Source organism: Zingiber officinale, chromosome 2B, assembly GCF_018446385.1.
Source record: "Zingiber officinale cultivar Zhangliang chromosome 2B, Zo_v1.1, whole genome shotgun sequence".
NCBI lineage: Eukaryota > Viridiplantae > Streptophyta > Magnoliopsida > Zingiberales > Zingiberaceae > Zingiber > Zingiber officinale.
Window position 1 is genome coordinate 87,009,404 of NC_055989.1, and position 22,622 is coordinate 87,032,025.

At 35.5% G+C, this 22,622-nt stretch overlaps 1 protein-coding gene across 1 annotated transcript; it reads left to right on the forward strand.

Annotated features, from left to right (window-relative positions):
* The first annotated feature begins 328 nt into the window (after positions 1-328).
* LOC122048421 (desiccation-related protein PCC13-62-like) lies at positions 329-1,531 on the forward strand. Its single transcript, XM_042609990.1, has 3 exons — positions 329-666; positions 745-970; positions 1,104-1,531. The coding sequence occupies exons 1-3, from the start codon at positions 329-331 to the stop codon at positions 1,479-1,481; spliced, it is 942 nt and encodes a 313-aa protein (XP_042465924.1). The 3' UTR covers positions 1,482-1,531.
* Positions 1,532-22,622: the final 21,091 nt, after the last annotated feature.

Consider the following 22,622-nt stretch of genomic DNA (forward strand, 5'->3'; position numbering starts at 1 on the left):
CTGGGAAATAAATAAATAAATATTAATTATTACAAATATAAAATAGAAAAAAAATACCTAAATTAAGAAAACACATTGAAATAAATAAATAAATAAACATTGATTATTTCATATGTAAAATAGGAAAATACGAGAAACACATTAAAATACTGGAAATAAATAAATAAGTTTTCCATAATAATAATTATTACAAGTGTAAAATAATAAAAATACATAAGTTTGGAAAACGCATTAATATCCCCCTCAGCTCAGCTCGATCTATATAAAGCCAGGGAACCCTCTTGATCTCGTGCATCAGACTCGCTTGCTTGGAGCTTGGTCGATCGGCATGGCTTTTGTGGCGGTCCGTGTCTTGTCTCTCTTCGTCCTCTCCACGGCCGCGGTCGTGACGGTGATCGGAGCAGCCAAGAATCCAACATGTGAGTCGCCGACGATCGGGGAGCCGTTGTTCCCCCTGGACAGGGACTTGCTGCAGTTCGCGCTGAACCTGGAGCACACGGAGTGTGACTTCTTCCTGTTCGGCGCCCTCGGCCACGGGCTCGACTCCGTCGCGCCGGAGCTGGCCATGGGCGGGCCGCCGCCGATCGGCGCGAGGAAGGCCAACCTCGACGCGACCACAAAGCTCATCATCGAGGAGTTTGCCTACCAAGAAGTCGGCCATTTGAGGTATATATTCATTAAATTACGCCTCCTGATTCACTCTGAACTAGCTGATCGATCGCGCATCGTAACTGATATATGAAGGGCGATCAAGAGCACTGTCGGAGGGTTCCCGAGGCCTCAACTCGATTTGAGCGCTCACAACTTCGCGAACATAATGGACAATGCTTTGGGATACCATCTGAATCCTCCATTTGATCCCTACGTTGACACTCTCAATTACCTCCTCGCCTCCTACGCGATCCCTTACATGGGCCTGGTCGCCTACGTCGGCGCAAACCCCAACACCAATGGCTTCGTCGCCAAGAGGGTAATCCTAGAGATCGATCGTCGAATGGCTTAATTATATTATTATATAATTATAGATTATATATTATTATATAATTATATATATATAATTATATTATTATAGATTAACTGTTTGTCACTGTAAATTTGCGCAGCTTTTGGCGGGATTGCTGGCCGTGGAAGCTGGGCAAGATGCGATCATAAGGGCGATTCTGTATCAGCGCAAGGACGAGCTGGTGGCGCCGTACAATATCACGGTGGCGGAGTTCACGGTTCGGATATCGGAGCTGAGGAACCGGCTGGCGATGTGCGGCATGAAGGACGAAGGGCTGCTGGTGCCGCGGGAGCTGGGGGCCGAGGCAAGGATGTCCACCAACATACTGTCGGCCAACAAGGATTCCCTCGGCTACAAGCGAACTCCGGCAGAGGTGCTCCGGGTGGTGTATGGGACTGGGAGTGAGCATGTGCCCGGAGGGTTCCTCCCTAAAGGTGGGGATGGGAAAATCGCAAGGGCATTCTTGGCATCTCCTTGAGAAGAGATTAGAGTGATAGCTCGGATTGAATAATGATGGCATCTATGAGATTATGTGTATACTCGCGTTGTAATCTTCGAGATTATGTGTGAGTGTCCATCTCAAGCAATATATTTGGGCTTTATTTTAACATAAATTTGTAAAAGAGACAAAAACGGAAACTTTGAGTAATAATCCTAATGAGTGGTCACAGGGTATGATAATTTTCGTAGCAATCCAAGGGGTTGGTTCACGTTTGGTCATGCTACGTTTGCTTTGTTCTTCTTTTTCGGACACATTTGGCATGGCGCTAGAACCTTGTTCAGAGATGTTTTTGCTGGTATTGATCCAGATTTGGATGTTCAAGTGGAATTTGGAGCATTCCAAAAAATAGGAGATCCAACTACGAGGAGACAAGTAGTCTGATACAAGATTGCTCTGGTATCTTTCGCCCTTTTTTTATTTGACATAGGGTTAGAGTACTTAAGAAATCTTGACTTGAATCATTATCTTTTCTTTTCCTTTTCTTTAACATCTACTTACAAGCAGCGGTGAATCCTCTGTGGGCTATCTAAACATCTTCGGGCATTTCAATTTATAACTAATCATCCCGGGTCCACACCTCAATAAGATGTTTACTTAAGATGTCAAAGTATATGTCTCCATGACCAAGATGACTTGTATACCTTAAATCGAAGGAAACTAGCACTCGAGCTGCAGTAAGAGCTTTACAAACATATCCATATATATAGATAATCATATGAAGTCTTATAGCGAGTTACTCCAATGAACTAGTTACCATAACTAATATCCACGTTTAACTCTCGACATTCTAATATCTCCAACTAGTGAAAAAATAGATGTTTGGTGAACCAAGGAGTATAACTCATGTTAGACTTATAGAATTAATGATATCCGAATACATCAATTCAACGACTAGGGAAATTCCAATATGTTCATAATTACACATGTAGAGATAATCACTAGTTGTAATCCAATTACAATTTCTCTCATGCTATGAATTATATTACATGCATTCAGTAAATGAGCTTAAGACAATCAAACATATAATATGCACTCAAATAGTGAATCTATATTAAGTACAAGCTGTAAGACGATTGCCTTAGGACATCCCTTAAAATCTAACATCTCTTGCCGCCGACCATAACAAGAGGGTCTCCTCTTGTTCTCATAAGCTACCTAAAGGAAAACTTGTTCCTTCTAAAAGTAAAACTTGTTCTCTTGGAGTTATCTTAAAGAGCTCGGCGTGGATATGAATAGATGTGAGGTTTGATAACGTCATAAAAGGTTGATGCCCTTCTCGTTACAAGTCATCCGTAAGGTATACCTAGAATAATTGTTATTCGATTTCATTATATTTTATGATCTTGTCTGCATGATTGTATCATGCAGAAGAATCTTAAAGCGACGTGGGGCGAATCATCATCATCCGAATCTAAAATTGAGACCCACACTGGAATCGCACTTACAACCAACTACCAAGAGGAAAGCATCGATGAAGGGGAAGCTACTTCAGAGGAAAGTGACAGCGAAGGGGAAGCATCCAACTTTAAATCCGACATGATAAGTGAGGTATATCTTCTTCCTCCTCACCAATTATACGAAGGTATTAAATCCTGAACGGTCTAGCCTAGAACCATCGACACCTTCCGTGCTGCTATCCTTGTGCTTTCGAATAAGCTCATCAGGGAGATGATGGAACCGCCCTTCTGGTCCTTTCAACCCGACCTTGTCCAAGAGCTCACCATCTATCGGTCAGTATATTTTACCGATTGCTCCTCCTTTTATTTGAACCTTGATTTTACTCTCTTTTTTCTTGATGTTATTTCATCGATCAGCATTGGATGATTATTTTTCTTGCTAAAAAAGGGATTTATTTTAGATGTCTTATATCCGTAAATTTTCATCTCTCTGTTTTTCAATCCAAATCCATTTCCCCCCTCCAAATCGGTGGTATCAGTTCATATCTCTTCTCAAGGTGCACCATCCAGCCTATATTTCCTGAGATGGCTATTCGATAACTTTTACCAATAATGAAACAGAATATGAAGCATGGATAGCCGACATACAGGCTGCAATGCATGTGGGAGTCACCCGGGTCTTAATCTATTCAGATTCTCAGTTAGTCGCTCAGTAATTGTATGGTAATTTTGAGATTAATTATGAATGACTCAAGATATATGTGGAGGCATTTGAGAAGTTAAAAGCGGTGGTTTAAGGAGTTACTTTATAGAAAATTCTTAAATGGTCAGTATAAAAAGAACTTACCTTAAATGGTCCTGCTCAATACACTCAAAGTGTACTAGTATAATTTTATAGTTAAGATAAACTAATAACAAATTACACTATGACTATTTCAATGGTTTGTTCCTATCCATCTTAGTCGTGAGCTACTGTTTATAATTTATAAGGAACTGATAACATGATCTTCTGTGTGTGACACCACATATCATATTATCTACAATATAAATTAATTGAACAACTACACTTAGCATATAAATGTAGACATTTGACCAATGTGATTATTTATTTCAAAATAAATATTTACAAAAAGCTAAATTTTTAGTATACACTCTAACAGGTATTGAATTTGAACCATGCTCAAAGCTTGAAGATTTAAATTTAGATGTTAGACATGTTCAAGTAAATACTCATGGATGTTGTAAATTCTTTGTTCGCAAGTACAAGGGGCTTTGAGGACAGAGGAATAGTTAAACTATTTTGTTTTGGATTTCCAATTCCTCTTCTCTAGTCTTCACATTGACTTTCATATAGACTAGTTCATCATTTTACTAGTGCCAAAAGATTGGGCACCGATAAGACACGTCAACTTTTAGCTTTTGTCTAACAGTTATCTTTATGTTGCTAAAAATTCAAAAGTTTTAGTTTCTCTTCATGGAAGCAGGAATTTCCAACTCTTTATTTTTACTTATCTAGAAATGAATTGCAGGATAGTTCATTTGTGTGTGTGTTGTTAATCATATACTACTCTTTCTTGATATGATCATTTCATAATTTGGAAATCAATTTGGTAGTTCAACTAATTTGTTGCAGATAATTTCTTGTTTATGAATTTGTTGCAGATTTCATCAGTAATGCATGCAGTTAGTGTCTATATATATATATATATGTTCAAGTATACTTTTATTAGAACTTTTCTTATATTTGAGGGTTGCTGGTATTGGTGATATATCCTTTTGTTACCTTTACAAAAAAGGATTCAAATGAGTATTGGTTAGAGTATAGCAATTGATGGAGAGAAATGCAAAATCAAACTCTTGGTAAGTTGAGATCTTAGTACTTCATTATGTATTTTTTTATAAGGATTGAGCCTTGGTCATTATGTATACACATTACAGTATGAAGACAGTGAAGGTGATAAAGTTCTTCTAGCTACGAATGGTGACCTTGTTGAAGCCATGAATCATGCCAAATCAATAGGATGGAAGGTAATTGATCCCTAGTTAAAATTCGAGCACTAGTAATAAAACAAAATGCCATCAAGCAGGCCCTGATTATTCAACAATCTGGCCCCGATTGCTCAAGCAGGACTTTAAATGGTGCCAAATGCACTACTAGAGGAATTTCATAATTCTGTAACATGTATATTAAATATTCTTTGGATAACGGAGTAGAGTAAGAATATGTACTTATTTAAATGAAATAAGGAATGACTAGCTATAAAACAACAATTTAAAGAAAATTGATATTCTAAGAGTATTTTTGTAGTGGAATTTGAGTTTTCTAAAATGCTTAAGAATCTAGGCTTCCTGTTATTAGATCTTGTGATAAATTAATGAGCTTAACCCATCGTTGATACCCATTTAAATCTCACAATTTAATTCTATTGGTTTATGGGATACTTGTTTCTTTTCCATATTACTCAGGTTTTGAGGTTGCGCATTGATCACTCACGCATACTTGTTTAGCACTTGTGCTAGGTGAAGGTTTGTATGAAGGACTTGATTATCTCTCTACTAACATCACTAACAAGGTATCTACTTTTTGGTTTTTCAAGTGAAATTCATTATCTGTTACTTAAAAAAATCATTTTATAGATGTAGAATTTGTTCATTAAGTTTAATGTATTAACTATATCAGCTTGTTTATTGTCTTGAGTAAAATATATAGATATTGCATATGTTGTTAGCTTATTATCATTGTCAAATTTATTCATTGGTTGGATTTAATGTATTAATTATATGAGTTGCTTCATCTTAATTATAAAATGGCGATTTAATATATTGATTATGTGAGTTGTTTCATCTTAATTATGATGTAATATGTTTCTCCTCACGTACATGAATGTGGAAAGAAATTGAAAGTAGAGTTTTTATTTTACCAAGAAGAGCACTCATATATTTTTGAGAAGAAAAGTTTCAATCCAAGAAGTAAGATATATTGGAACTAATATGCATGTCTAGTAGGTAGGGTTTTTACTTTTATTAGACTTAACATGGATCCAAAGTTTGAGGATTATGTCTACTTATTTTTTTTTTAAATTGTATGACACATTTATGGTTTGATAATAAGAAATTTGATTAGTTGTACTTTCATAATATTTTAATTTATATTATTTATAATGGTTTAATTAAGCAATTCATGGTGTAAATATAATAGACGGCAGTTTTGTAAATAAAAAAATAACATTTTTTAAGCATTGCAATAGTGTTATCTTTGCAAAAAAAGATAACACTTTTTAAGTATTGCAAAAGTGTTGTCTTTGCAAGAAAACAACAATACTTTTTAAGCATTGTCTTTGAGTAGACTTTTAACAACAGTGCTTTTAACAATATTTTTTTAGTCACATAGGCAACGCATAAAAAGCATTGTCTTTCAGCTTTTTCTTGTAGTGAAGAGGTTAATTAATTATCTAATCGGGTGCATTTATTGCTCGTATCGATATTGAATTCATCACTAGATGTATCTAACGTGTAGATATCATTGCTTAAAGTTCCCGTGCCATAAAGAACATCATTCAACGTTATATAATAACAATTGTTATTAAAAGTCAAATGGAAACTTTTTCTATTTAAGCAAGAAATAGAAACAATGTTCTTTATTAATGCGGAAATAAAATAACAATTATCTAGTTCTAAGACAAGTCCACTAAGAAGTTGTAACAACTATGTTCCGAGTGACTGCAGCAACCTTTGCTCCATTCCCAACTCACAGACTTGTTTCTCCCTAGACGGGTCTTCTGCTATTCCTTAGCCCCTATATGTCATTACATATATGTGAGTCACACCCAGTATCTAATATCCAAGTGTCTGAGGAAATAACATGACAATCAATAACGAAAATAACTGAAGAGGATGGGGCACAGATGACTTATTCTTCTTTACAGACTCAAGATAGATCTTACATTTTCTTTTCCAGTGTCCCATCTTGTCACGATGATTACATGAGCTCTTTTGTGTCGGTTCTACTGTCTTGGCCTTTTTGCTTTCCCCCTTAGCCTGATGTTTTGATTTTCTCTTAGAACCTTTCTTGGAGGAGTCTACTAATATCATAGTTTTCTGTTCACCTTTAACAGAAGGCTCCACAGTCTTGAGCATATTAATCATTTTGAAAATGGTCGATTCCAAATTGTTCATCCGATAATTCATCATAAATTGTGAATGACCTTGTTGGTTGCTACTCGGAAAGCCTAACAGTTCCACTGTACAAAAATTTTGTACAAAGGTCTGAACCTTTTCCTAGCTACCATGTGTTCTTTTAAATTAAACTTGAATTGCCTGCGGAACTTAACACGTTTGATCCTAAGTTTAACTTATTTGTTCTTTTAGATTTAGACTTGGATCTCCTGCGGAACTTAACACGTTTGATTCAAATCACCTAGGTTACGAAGACAATTAAATATCTATTTTCAAAATTGGCTTCCAGTACTGACGTGGCGAGGCACATGACCTTCTTGGATATGGGAACAACCACCACCGACTAGACAAAGCCTTTTAAGGAAAGCTAATATTTAATTTTCTTAAATAACTCTAGGTCAACCAAAAAGAGCAATCGAAGCACAAGTTCGAAAAGAAAACAAAAGAACACAACATCGAAAACTAATTTGAAATACTAGAATCGCATGCCTCTTGTATTTAGTATTATTTCCAAAAATAACTAGTATAATGCGGAAAGAAAAATTACTAGTTATACCTTTTAGAAAGACCTCTTGATCTTCTACCGTATTCCTCTTCTAACCTCGGATGTTGTGTGGGCAATGATCTTCCAAGATGAGAACCACCTAGGCACCTTCTTCCTTCTTCCTTCAAGTTTCGGCCAAGCACAAGAACTTCCAAAGGATGAAGAATTTTCCACCAACCAAACTCCAAGGGATGCATGCTTTCTCTCCTTCTTCTCCTTCCTTAATCCGTCCACATCCTCCAAGCTCCAAGAGATGATAGATTTCGGCCACAACAAGAGGAGAGAAGAGAAAGGGAAGGGCCGGCCACCACACCAAGGAAAAGGGGAAGAAAACAATAGAAGTTGTCCCCCATGAAGGCACCCCTACCCCTTCTTTTATATTCCTTGGCTTTGGCAAATAAGGAAATTTATTTATAATAAAATTTCCTTAACTTTCTTTGACAACAATTAATTAAGAAAAATTAAATAAAATTTCCTAATTAATTGTATGTGGTCGGCCACCTCATGTAGAGCAAATAAGATAATTTTAATCAACAATTAAAACTTCCTTATTTGTCTTTGGAAATTTTTAAAAAATAAAATTTCCCTTTATAATCCCTTCATGGTTGATAAAAAGAAATTTCTATAATTTTAATTTTTCAACATGTGAATAATTTTTAAAGAGAAAATAAAATATCTTTCCAATCTACAAATAAGGAAAAAGATCTAATCTCTTTCTTTAATCTTTTATAGATCCTTTTAAGAGAGATATTTTAATTTTAATTCTCTTTAATAAATTATATCTTCCACATAATAAAAATTAAAATTAAAATTCTTTTTTAATTTAATTATGGCCGGCCCCCTCTAGCTTGGATTCAAGCTAGGGTCGGCCACCCTAAAACATGATTAGGCCGGCCCTAGCTTGATTCCAAGCTAGCTTGGCCAACCCCCTTTTAGGTGGGTATAGAAGGTGGGTATAGGTGGGTATAGTACTCTATAAATAAGAGGCTACGATAGGGACCGAGAGGAGGAATTAGTTTTGGTCTCCCGATAAAATTAAGCATCCCGTGTTCGCCCCGAACACACAACTTAATTTTATCAATAATAATTCATTCCACTAGAGAACTATTATTGAACTACCGCACCAATCCCAAATTATATTTTTGGGCTCCTTCTTATTATGAGTGTGTTAGTCTCCCTGTGTTTAAGATATCGAATGTCCACTAATTAAGTGAGTTACTGACAACTCATTTAATTAATATCTTAGTCCAAGAGTAGTACCACTCAACCTTATCATCATATCAGACTAAGTCCACCTACAGGGTTTAACATGACAATCCTTATGAGCTCCTCTTGGGGACATTATCAACCTAGTATCTCTAGGACACAATTTCCTTCTATAATCAACAACACACACTATAAGTGATATCATTTCCCAACTTATCGGTTTTATTGATTCATCGAACTAAATCTCACCCATTGATAAATTAAAGAAATAAATATCAAATATATGTGCTTGTTATTATATTAGGATTAAGAGCACACACTTCCATAATAACTGAGGTCTTTGTTTCTTTATAAAGTCAGTATAAAAGAAACGACCTCTAGTGGTCCTACTCAATACACTCTAAGTGTACTAGTGTAATTATATAGTTAAGATGAACTAATTCCTAATTACACTACGACCTTCCAATGGTTTGTTCCTTTCCATTTTGGTCGTAAGCTACTGTTTATAATTTATAAGGTACTGATAACATGATCCTCTGTGTGTGACACCACACACCATGTTATCTACAATATAAATTAATTGAACAACTACATTTATCATAAATGTAGACATTTGACCAATGTGATTCTTATTTCTAGATAAATGTTTATACCAAAAGCTAGGCTTTTAGTATACATCCTAACAATCTCCCACTTATACTAAAAGGCTAAGCTGTCATATATGCTACCATACATCTGATTCCCAACCCTTCAACATGCCTATCAAAAGCTCTTGCCTTAAGGACCTTAGTGAAAGGATCTATTGATCATCACCTGATGCAATCTAGGCGGCAACAACTTCTCCTCGTTTATACGATTTCTCGTATTGGGTGGTACTTGCGCTCTATTGTGTTTACTTGCCTTATGGTTTCTTCGAGTTTGCTACTGCACCAATATCATTACAATAAATTGTAATAATCTTTGGACAAACCAGAAATCATATCTAAGTCTATCTTGAGGTTATTGAGTCATTCAGCTTTTATGGCTACCTCAGAGGCTTGCCATATACTAAACTTCAATGGTAGAGTCCAGAAAAACACCTATGCTTATCACTCTTCCATAGTTATGACTTTACCTCCTAAAGTAAACACAAAACCCCGAGGTTGACTTACTATTGTCCCTTTCCGATTGGATATTAAAATCCATGCAACCCACAGGAAACAAATTATCTGCCTTATAAGCTAGCATATAATCTCTAGTGCCTCTAAGGTACTTCAATATATGATTTACCGCAGATCAATGTCCTTGTCCAGAGTTGCTTTGATATCTACTAACTATGCCCATGACAAAATAGATATCTAGTCTCGTACACAGCATTTCATACATTATGCTTCCCATAGCCGAAGCATAAGGAACTGCTTTCATGTCCTTTATCTCCTTTGATGTCTATGGAGACATTTCTTTAGATAAAGTTACTCCATGCTAAAAAGGTAAGAAACCTTTCTTGGAGTTTTGCATGCTTAAAACGAGCAAGGATTTTTTCTTTCGATATATGAAGCTTGGGATAAGTAAAATATTCTTTTCTTGCGATCCCTTATTACTTTGATCTCAAGAATATATACATTCTCTCAAGTCCTTAATATCGAATTGCTTGGACAACCATACCCTTACTTCTGACAACATTTTGATATTGTTTCCAACTACAAAAAATGTTATCTACGTATAGTACAAGAAATACCACCACGTTTCCATCACATTTTTTGTATACACAAGACTTATCCGATTACTAAATAAATCCATAGGTCTGGATTATTTTGATAAACCGGATGTTCCAAGACCTTGAAGCTTTGCTTCAGTCACTACAAGAAAAATGTCATTCAACAACACTCAAACGACAACGGTTTTATACCAAACCGTTGTCTTTTTGCCTTTTAACAACGGTTTTAACCAAAACCGTTGTCTTTTAGCAATTTTTTTGGCCTACGACAACGGTTTTTAAAAGCCGTTGTCTATTTATGTTTTTTTAAGACTACGACAACGGTTTTTAAATGCTACAACAACAGTTTTTGAAAACTGTTGTCTATGTGCGATTTTTTTGGGATTACGACAACAGTTTTTAAAAGCCGTTGTCTTAAGTGATGTTGAATACTGGTGTTTTTTTTTCCTTCGCCGTTTTTTCCCCTTCGCCAATTTTTGCCCCGCTTTTTTTCTTTCCCTCTCCCCGAAAGTTTTTTGCCGCCGCATTCCACCCTTTTATCTTCTCAATCCGTCCCTCTTTTCTCTTTTCTCACAATCTCTCGCTCACCGGAGCCGCATAGGAGCAGCAGCAGTCCACGAGTCCATTAAGGACGCCCTCACCGGCAAGACCTCCGACATGAAATCCACTAACAGTAAGTGTCCTCTACTTCTTCCTCCTTCCTCCTGCATCTTCTCGTCGAAAACCCTAGATACACCTGCATCTTCTCGCCGTCTGCGGTACTCTGGGCTCGCCCTCTTCGCATTCCTCTATATAAAGCCCCTTCTATCGTCTTCTTGCTCCACACTCTTCTTCTTCGCCTCCGCGAAGGCTCCCCGTGCCACAAATCCTGGTCGTCGAACCCTAATCCTCCTCTTATCCCGTTTCTTTCCTGATTCTGCCAGACTCTTGGAGGAGCGAGACGTGATAATGGGAAAGAGAGCGGAGGAGCTCGATATCGATAATCTATTGGATGAGATTCCCCATCTCCGTCATCGTGGTGTCCTCGATAGACCCGACGGTGCCGGTTTCCGCATCGCCGATGAGTTGCCGACGTCGGTCCTCCATGGGGATGGCGGTGGGTGTATCTGGTCTGAGGGGGTTCCGAGCTCGTTAGCGGAGTGTTCGCTTCCGTTGGAGGAGACCCTCCTGCTCCAAAACCTTGGCAATGTCCGTCTCGGCGCCGACCGAAATGGACCGATCGATCGTTCCCTGCCCCATACCAACCATCACCGAGTGGGTTGTTTGTTTGGGTCTTCGCTCGACTCTTTTGGACGGGATTCTTTGGTAAATGGGAATGGGAACGCGTCTCTGCCTCAAATCCGGCAGCGTTATCCTGGAGTTGTAAACTTGTTTGGGAATCCCTCTTTTGGAACAAGAGAGTCGAAAATTGGTCAAGTTTCGCGACCAAATACCCTTTCCAGGGAAACGATTCTGGCAATTTTAGTCAATCTGGTAATGGGTCTTATCCAATATCTGATATGTTATTTCACTCACAGATGATTAGAGGAGAACCTTTCTTGGTTTCTGGCGATCAGCTAGTGACAATGGCACGGAAGATCTCTAAGGGAGACTCAATTCCTCGGCAATTGGGGGGGCTTCATTCCCCAAGGAACCAAAGGATTGTTCAGGGAACCATTACAAAGTGTCTCAACTTTATGAGTAAAGAACAAATATATTGCCTTGCTAAAGACCCGCACGGATGCCGGTTATTGCAGCAGCAGCTTGATGAAGGAAAGGATCAGGTTGATACAATTTTCAACGGCATCATTGAACGTGCAGTCGATCTCATGGTCGATCCCTCCGCATCATTGAATATAGCCTCCTACTCTATTCCAGCTTTCGGTATATCAAGTTTAAAGATTTTTAAGAGCTCGATTTCAACCTCTAGTGTGAAATTGCAGATGGGTTTCATGAGGTATACAGGCTGCCAAAATGGGAATTTTACCTACTTCGATTTAAATCTATTCACTGCAATGTTTTAGCTCATGATCAAAGTAAACTTAAAGGATTAATCCAGAGCCTATGGGAACTTTCTGAATTCATTTTATTTAAGGTATTCTTTCCTTTAATGGTCATCCCTTTAGTTTTCTTTGTATCAGTATATTGTTATGTTACATATCTTTTTTTTTGTGGGAATACTGAAGCTAGTTACATGATTATCTGTCATAATTGCAAATAAAACTAAATTTTTATGTTTGGGGTGTTTTCTGTTGTTAGTCTTATTATTGGGGTACTTTCTGAATTATTTTTAGAGTTCAACCATGTGGAAGGAAAATGCATTTGGTAAATATATATACAACACGACAGAATATGTTGCAATTATGCTTGTCTACAGAGATTTTCAGTTTATTTGTATTTCTTATATTCTCTGTATTATTATTCCTATATTCTCTGTATCACTTATTTATTTTTTATTTTTCTGCCAAGTTACTTTATAATATTTTACTGTTACTTTTTTGTGCAGGGACTTTCCGTTCCCAGATGCAATCAACAGACGAAACCAATGAAGACAAGAAAATATTTTATACTCTATTTCTTACAAAATAGACAAATATTTCTTCACCAATCGGTACAAAGACAACAATTGAAAGTTGTAACTATCTGATTGATAAGTCCTAGGCTATGTGGTTGAGTTCAAGTGATCATTGAAGCATTTTCAATGTTTCATTATATTAATGTTCAAGCTACATAGTAATTTGCATGCCTAGATGTTAAGCCTACCTAGGGCTAGACTGATCTTTGATCTTTAGTTTTTTTATATTTCATTCCTGTATTTTGTAATACCTTTTATGCATAGATCTTGATCTATACAACTTTTTATTGGTATGTTAAAAACATTTTGCTCAATTCATTTTTTTCCAATTAGCGTAAATTAAATTCCTTGACGTTTGCAACTGTTGCACCCATTTCATAATTGATGAAATTAATTGTTTTGTTTAAAGCAAATTTTATTAGATGTTGTCATTTTTCCCTGGTTATTATTCAATTTTTTTTTTTAATGCATCTGTTGTAGTGATGTGGAGATGAACATTATGTTGGAGAGCTCCTTGAATGCAAAGGAGAAAATAATCTCTGAGTTGAATATGGAGCTTCATAACATGGAATCCACATTATTAAAGGGGAGGGAGCAGCATTTGAATGAGATAAAGAAGTTGAATGCACTAATCAATGAAAAGGTTTCAGTTCTTTGTTTATACCTAATTTTTTATACGATAACTGATATGAAGTATAAGTTGCAACATTTTGGCATTTGAGATGACCAACAATTATAGTTCAATTAAAATTTTATCACAATTTCTCGGCACAACAATATGATCTTGGACATGTTTAAAGCTATCACATCCTTTATTAACACAATTAGATTTGATAAAATAGCAATGCTTACAGTTCCTAATCTCTATATCTCTATTTTCTTGCAGGATAGTGCTCTTTTGGAGATAAGAAGAGAACTTCAAGAAAGACCAACCACAAGATTAGTTGATGATCTGCGTAAAAAAGTTAAAATTCTTCAGGTCCATAAAATGCAATTGACCATTGGATTCACCTTCCTAACATTTGTGCACATGCATTCTTCTTTTGGATTCCTTTGTACTGTTTGATATTGCATACTCAAGAGCCACGCTTAAACAATTTTGCAATATAACTATACTTTTGAAGATCCACTTAGGTATTTAGCCAGTAGTTGTTTCAGTTCATCTACATTCTTCCTTTCTTTATTCTTAGTAGTTTGTTCCTAATTGATGATGTATTTAGCCATGCTTTGCTCCGAGTGTAATTATTTAGAGAGATAGTTTAACATACTTGTAGTTTGTCCATTGGAGGATTTTTGACGGTACAGTTCAATGCTACAAATTTCACTTATTAAGTGTACATATGGTGTTATTCCATACCAATGCAACAGTGAAATCAAAGGTCCATTTTCAATGCTTTGCTCTCAAGTTGTTTCGGTTAGTAATGATCCTAAAGATAACCTTTTATTCTTACAAGATTGTTCCAGATAGCCTCTGTCACAATATTATTTACAATTTTCCTTTATCATGACTATTTCAGATATATAATTTAACATAATTTCAATTTATTAAGTTAAGTCACAGTCTTACTTGAGTGTACTAACAGGCACAATGCATTCAGCAATACAATTTAGTTGCTCAGGAAATAGTTGAAACAAATGCATTAGCTTGTTCATTGATATAGGATATGGTGAAACAAATGCATTAGTTGAAACAAGCTATCACATCCTTTATTAAACAGGAAAATGCATTTTTATTATTCATAGGCATTTAGTTTAGATCAAGTGACATTTCTTTATCTTCTTCTTACAGGTGGAGTTTGAAGGATTAGGAGAATTAAGAAGCAAGGATGAAGAAGATGAAGGATTAGGAGAATTAAGAAGCAAGGATGAAGAAGATGAAGGCATTTAGTTTATCTTCTTTCTTTATCTACTTGGTCCACTTCGATCCAAGTACGATGCAAACATGGCAAGGATGAAGAAGATGAAGGATTAGGAGAATTAAGAAGCAGTGTTTTGTTACTCTTCTAGTGTTGTACATGGTAAAAGTAGTTCAAATGATCCAACTCTTCAAAACTGGATATCAAGATTAGGATGTTGTGTTACTCTTCTAGGATTAGGATGTTGTGTTGTTTCACCTTTGTTTTAATAGTGGCGTTGTCATTTTGTTGGCTGCTTTTGAAATTTCTTCGGAATGTTGTAAATATTATTTTATTATGTTAGAAAATTATATGTTAAATTTTATTTACAAATTTAGTATTTTGAATGATTTATAATACTAGAAAATTGTATAATAAATTTTAATATTTTTTTTTATTTTTTATCAAAAAAAGACAACGGTTTTTCACTATTGTCGTAAATAGTTTAAAACTATTGTTGAAGACCCTGTTATTAAAGGTAGACGCTCAAAGACAACGGTGAAAAACTGTTGTCTTTGAAGGAAAAGACAACAGTTTTTCACCGTTGTAAAAACTGTTGTCTTTGTCTTCAAAGACAACGGTTAAAAACCGTTGTCTTTGGGTACCCCCTTTAACAACACAACCTTTAACAACAGTCCGAAAGGGGCTACGCCAACGGTGAAAAACCGTTGTTGTAAGGCTTTTTTCTTGTAGTGAGTCCATAGACTGATTGAGCTTGCACACAAGATGCTCTTTGCCCTTTGCAATGAACTCTTCTGGTTACTTTATATGGATGCTTTCTTCAAGACTTCCATTAAGGAATGCTATCTTGACATCCACTTGCCAAATAGATAAAAGAATCCAGATAGACTTAAGCATGGCTACCAGTGAAAAATTTTCCTTTTTCATCAAACCTTGTTTTGAAAGTTTCCACCTTCCTGTCTATCCATCTTTTCCTATTGTAGACCTATTTTTACCCAATGGCTTTTACACCATCTGGTGATTCTACAAGCTTCCAGATTTTATTAGAATACTTATATTCTAATTCTGTATTCATTGCTCTTTACCAAGATGCTGCATCTTTATTTTGGAGTGCTTCATCATATTTCCGGGATCAGACTCATGTTCATTTGGGATCAAGTCCAAAAACTTTCCCAAAACATGAATCCTTTTGGTTGTTTGACAACTCTCCCACTACGATGATGTACTTGTCTATAATTGTGTATCAATTGTGATACGTGTTGCAGTTTCTTGTGACATTTCATCTTGTACAGTTGGTACTAGATTAGACATGTCCTTTCTAATTTCTTTAAGAACAAATTTACTTATGGGCTTGTGGTTTATTACATAGTCCTTTTCTAAAAATCGATCATTGATGCTAACAATGACCTTCTAATTTTTAAGACTATAAACCTACTTTCATTTCTCTAGGATAACGTACAAACAAGTGAATTCCTGTCCAACTTATCATTGTCTCTCTTCAGCATATGTGCTGGACTACCCGAATCTGAATATACTTCAAAATAGGCTTATGCCTATTTAGCAATTCTATATGAGTAGAGAGTTCTGACTTTGGAAGGTACTATGTTCACTTCTGTTTCCAGAGTATATCCTTAAAATGAATTTAGTAATTTTCCAAATAACTCATCATCAATCTACTTATTTCCATAAGAGTCCTATACCTTCCTTTTTCTACACCATTCTGTAGGGGTGTACCAGGTGCAGTTAGTTTGGATTGAATCCCTACTTTTGATAAGTGACTCCTAAATTCTCCCAAGAGGTACTTGTCACTACGATCTCACCGTAGTGTCTTGATACTTTTACTTTGACGTTTCTCCGCATCAGCCTTGTACTCTTTGAACTAATCAAAGCACTTAGTCTTGCGGCACATTAAGTAAATGTATTTGTATCTTGAATAGTTATCTATAAAATAGATGAAATATTCGATACTACCTCTTGCCTGGATAGTCATAGGATCACACAAATCAGAATGAACCAACTCCAACATATCTTTGGCTCCATACCCCTTTAACTTAAAAGCTTCTTGGTTATTTTTTCTTCCAAGTAAGACTCGTAGGTTGGAAAGATTTCCACTACTAATGAACCCAAAAGTTCATCAGCTACCAATGAATCCTACTTAAGTTAATATAACCTAGCTTTAGATGCCAAAGATATAATTGGTTCATTTCCGAAGGTTGCTTTCTCTTGAAGTTAGAAGATGTGTTACTAATTTCCATTTGTTGTATCGTGGGAGTTATTGGATTATAATTTGTCAACCAACATACTAGAATAGATAACTTCCCTATTTTTCTTGATAACAACTTTGTTATCAAAATAGACACAATATCTATTCTATAATAGTTTAGAAACTGAAATCAGGTTCTTTCTAAACTTAGTATGTAAAGACAATTTCTAATAATCCATATTTTATTCCTATTAGAAAATAAACCTCTCCCACTGCAACAGCTGCTATTTTTTGCAGTAGTGCCCATGTGGACGGTGTTTTAATTTTCATTTAGTTGTCGGGTTTCCTGGAACCCTGCAATGAATTGCAGACATGATTAATGACATCTGTATCTACACTCCAGGTTCTGGTAGATAACACCACTAGACATGTTTCAACTAATGAATTAAATACACCTAAATTGTTCTTAGTTCTAAGAAGACAGTCTACCTTAATGTCCAAGTCCTATTTCCAATCATTACAATTGGGACTACTAAGTCTTTTCTATAGTATAACAACTAAGGGATTGACAAACATTTTAAATCCTAAGAATCACAAAAATATTTGGTCAAGATCAATTCTTTTAAAATCCTTATGAATTTTGTATGCCACGATAGTGTGGACATATACAAAATCAAAAAAAAAATTTATCCATTAATTTTATTATCTCGTCAACTTTACTTTATAACGAATAAAATTAATAGTTGATCTGTCTTTGATCAAATATTTGGTCAAAACTTTTTGAATTTAAAATAACATTGATTCCTCAAACAATATTATTTAAATTCATCAACACCTCAAACACCGTAAATTTTGCATGCCACGATAGTGTGGACGTATACAAAATTTAAACATTTGTAAGAGGAGGGTTTTACCCATTAATTATCTTGTCAATAAATCTTTATGAAAAAATAAAATTACCTCAAACACCGTGAATTTTGTATGCCACGATAGTGTGGACGTATACAAAATCAAACATTTGTAAGAGGAGTTTTTAATTTTATTATCTTGTCAACTTATTTATTTGACAAATTAATAGTTGGTTTTCTTCGGTCACACAAACAATAGCAGTGACTCCGATGGGGAGGATACTATTAGACGTGCCTAAGTGTATACCATTACTTGACACTAAGTCCATTAATAAGATTGTGCCCCTTCCGATGGGGAAGATCACACGCTCTTAATTAACTTCCTATAGTCATCCAAAATGGAAGTTTAATCTAGTGATTCGCAAACAAGCTCATCCGATATGGAGGAAGGCACTCAGAGCCAATGCGCAAGATTGTTGCATCACTTATAAACCAGTAATGGAGACCGTGGAATTTATTTAAAAATAAATCCCTCTTCCACTTAGTTATTTAAAGTAAGGAATTTTGACTATGCTAGCCTACTTAGCATGCATACTAACAAACACACACAACACAGCATAAAAAGCAATAAATAGAAAAACTAATTTTCAACTATTATGGCTTTTTATCTATTGCTGTCCTTCGTGTGTCGCCAACCCTAGCTGCTGTCATCTTTGGCCACCGCCACCGGGTCTAGTTGTCGCATCCATCTTGCTCCTTGTTCCGCTGCGCCTCTGATCCTCAAAAGGTTCCACACCTTGCAAGATTCGATCCGCGACATAAATAGAATTTTACATTTTTCGATCTTATATTCCTCGAAGGAATGTACATGTAAACTAGATCGAACATAAAATAAAATTTACATCCATCGATCCTATATTCCATAAAAGGAATGTACATGAAACTAGATCAAAAAATAAAATCCTAATAAAACTAAATACAGCTCCTGCTGTATTTTATAATACAATCATGCACACACAATAAAATGCCCTTGACATGTCCAAGGGTCCAATCACACACATAATAACTATAAGCCATAATAGTTGGATCCTGCATCCACAAAGTTAGCACATCCTACTATTAACCTGCCTAAATTATGTATGACATGTGCATAATTAAACTAATACTAAATATACAGAGGCAAAACCCTAGCTCTGATACCAATTGTTGGTTGCTACTCGGAAAGCCTAACGGTTCCACTGTACAAAAATTTTGTACAAAGGTCTGAACCTTTTCCTAGCTACCATGTGTTCTTTTAAATTAAACTTGAATCGCCTGCGGAACTTAACACGTTTGATCCTAAGTTTAACTTATTTGTTCTTTTAGGTTTAGACTTGGATCTCCTGTGGAACTTAACACGTTTGATCCAAATCACCTAGGTTACGAAGACAATTAAATATCTATTTCCAAAATTGGCTTCCAGTACTGACGTGGCGAGGCACATGACCTTCTTGGATATGGGAACAACCACCACCGACTAGACAAAGCCTTTTAAGGAAAGCTAATATTTAATTTTCTTAAATAACTCTAGGTCAACCAAAAAGAGCAATCGAAGCACAAGTTTGAAAAGAAAACAAAAGAACACAACATCGAAAACTAATTCAAAATACTAGAATCGCATGCCTCTTGTATTTAGTATTATTTCCAAAAATAACTAGTATAATGCGGAAAGAAAAATTACTAGTTATACCTTTTAGAAAGATCTCTTGATCTTCTACCGTATTCCTCTTCTAACCTCGGACGTTGTGTGGGCAACGATCTTCCAAGATGAGAACCACCTAGGCACCTTCTTCCTTCTTCCTTCAAGTTTCATCCAAGCACAAGAACTTCCAAAGGATGAAGAATTTTCCACCAACCAAACTCCAAGGGATGCATGCTTTCTCTCCTTCTTCTCCTTCCTTGATCTGGCCACATCCTCCAAGCTCCAAGAGATGATAGATTTCGGCCACAACAAGAGGAGAGAAGAGAAAGGGAAGGGCCGGCCACCACACCAAGGAAAAGGGGAAGAAAACAATAGAAGTTGTCCCCCATGAAGGCACCCCTACCCCTTCTTTTATATTCCTTGGCTTTGGCAAATAAGGAAATTTATTTATAATAAAATTTCCTTAACTTTCTTTGACAACAATTAATTAAGAAAAATTAAATAAAATTTCCTAATTAATTGTATGTGGCCGGCCACCTCATGTGGAGCAAATAAGATAATTTTAATCAACAATTAAAACTTCCTTATTTGTCTTTGGAAATTTTTAAAAAATAAAATTTCCCTTTATAATCCCTTCATGGTTGATAAAAATAAATTTCTATAATTTTAATTTTTCAACATGTGAATAATTTTTAAAGAGAAAATAAAATATCTTTCCAATCTACAAATAAGGAAAAAGATCTAATCTCTTTCTTTAATCTTTTGTAGATCCTTTTAAGAGAGATATTTTAATTTTAATTCTCTTTAATAAATTATATCTTCTACATAATAAAAATTAAAATTAAAATTCTTTTTTAATTTAATTATGGCCGGCCCCCTCTAGCTTGGATTCAAGCTAGGGTCGGCCACCCTAAAACATGATTAGGCCGGCCCTAGCTTGATTCCAAGCTAGCTTGGCCGGCCCCCTTTTAGGTGGGTATAGAAGGTGGGTATAGGTGGGTATAATACTCTATAAATAAGAGACCACGATAGGGACCGAGAGGAGGAATTGATTTTGGTCTCCCGATAAAATTAAGCATCCCGTGTTCGCCCCGAACACATAACTTAATTTTATCAATAATAATTCATTCCACTAGAGAACTATTATTGAACTACCACACCAATCCCAAATTACATTTTTGGGCTCCTTCTTATTATGAGTGTGTTAGTCTCCCTGTGTTTAAGATATCGAATGCCCACTAATTAAGTGAGTTACTGACAACTCATTTAATTAATATCTTAGTCCAAGAGTAGTACCACTCAACCTTATCATCATATCGGACTAAGTCCACCTGCAGGGTTTAACATGACAATCCTTATGAGCTCCTCTTGGGGACATTATCAACCTAGTATCTCTAGGACACAATTTCCTTCTATAATCAACAACACACACTATAAGTGATATCATTTCCCAACTTATCGGGCTTATTGATTCATCGAACTAAATCTCACCCATTGATAAATTAAAGAAATAAATATCAAATATATGTGCTTGTTATTATATTAGGATTAAGAGCACACACTTCCATAATAACTGAGGTGTTTGTTTCTTTATAAAGTCAGTATAAAAGAAACGACCTCTAGTGGTCCTACTCAATACACTCTAAGTGTACTAGTGTAATTATATAGTTAAGATAAACTAATTTCTAATTACACTACGACCTTCCAATGGTTTGTTCCTTTCCATTTTGATTGTGAGCTACTGTTTATAATTGTTAAGGTACTGATAACATGATCCTCTGTGTGTGACACCACACACCATGTTATCTACAATATAAATTAATTGAACAACTACATTTATCATAAATGTAGACATTTGACCAATGTGATTCTTATTTCTAAATAAATGTTTATACCGAAAGCTAGGCTTTTAGTATACATCCTAACAGACCTTTCAGTAAACTATGTAGAATTAAGTCAATACTTAACTCATTATCCATTGTAAATGCTAAATGATCTATGTAGCCGTTCATCTTTAGTACATATTGTACTGCAAACAAACCCTCCTGCATCTTTGAGCAAAAGAGAAGCTTAGAGACCTCGAACCTTTCGGATCTAGCTTGCTCATCAAATAACTCATGAAGATGATAGACGATATCATAAGCATCTAAATGCTCATGTTGTTTCTGTAGTTCAGGAGTCATAGTAGCTAGCATGATACAACTTATAAGTACAGAATCATCTTTATGTTTCTGAAGGGCCAACAATTAGTCCACAGTTGCATCAACATCAAGACTTGTGGGAAGAGGCTGATCAAGGACATAAGCTAGTTTCTCAGCTTTGAGAATAATTCTCAAATTTTGAAATCAGTCCAAGAAATTTGACCCAGTCAGTTTATTCGAGTCTAAAATCGAACGCAAATTAACAAAAATCATAATTAAATGATTAACTTAGAAATACAAAAATGAGAGTGTATGAGAGACATTATATTATTTATGTAAACAATTTACATAAAAGCCCGCTTATTTATCAAATTCAAATATCCTTATTTTGAATTCGGGAGATGGTAGGTTTTCTCCAAGTGGGTTGATACCCACTACAGATAAGAATAACCTTGACTTTGACTGACAAGTAATTCTTAGCTATAGCGATAGGTAACAAGTTTACCGATTGTATATCACTTATATACAACTATCACATTATACTAGCAACTGATTGATCTTCGCATAAACATTGAGTTGTTAACACATTAACAAGTATACATCAAATGCATATTACTTAACTTCACTTCTATCCACATTGATCATGACTTTGGCACAACAAATCAATGCTTCAAGTTTAAAACTGACCCGTTAATCATGAGATTGTATCTCTATGGTTTGAACATATTTAATTTCAAGTTTTGAGCTTGACTTTGGCCAACAACTCAAACAAGAACTTAAACTCTAGTTCTTACCATATTAATGAAAAGGTTTTA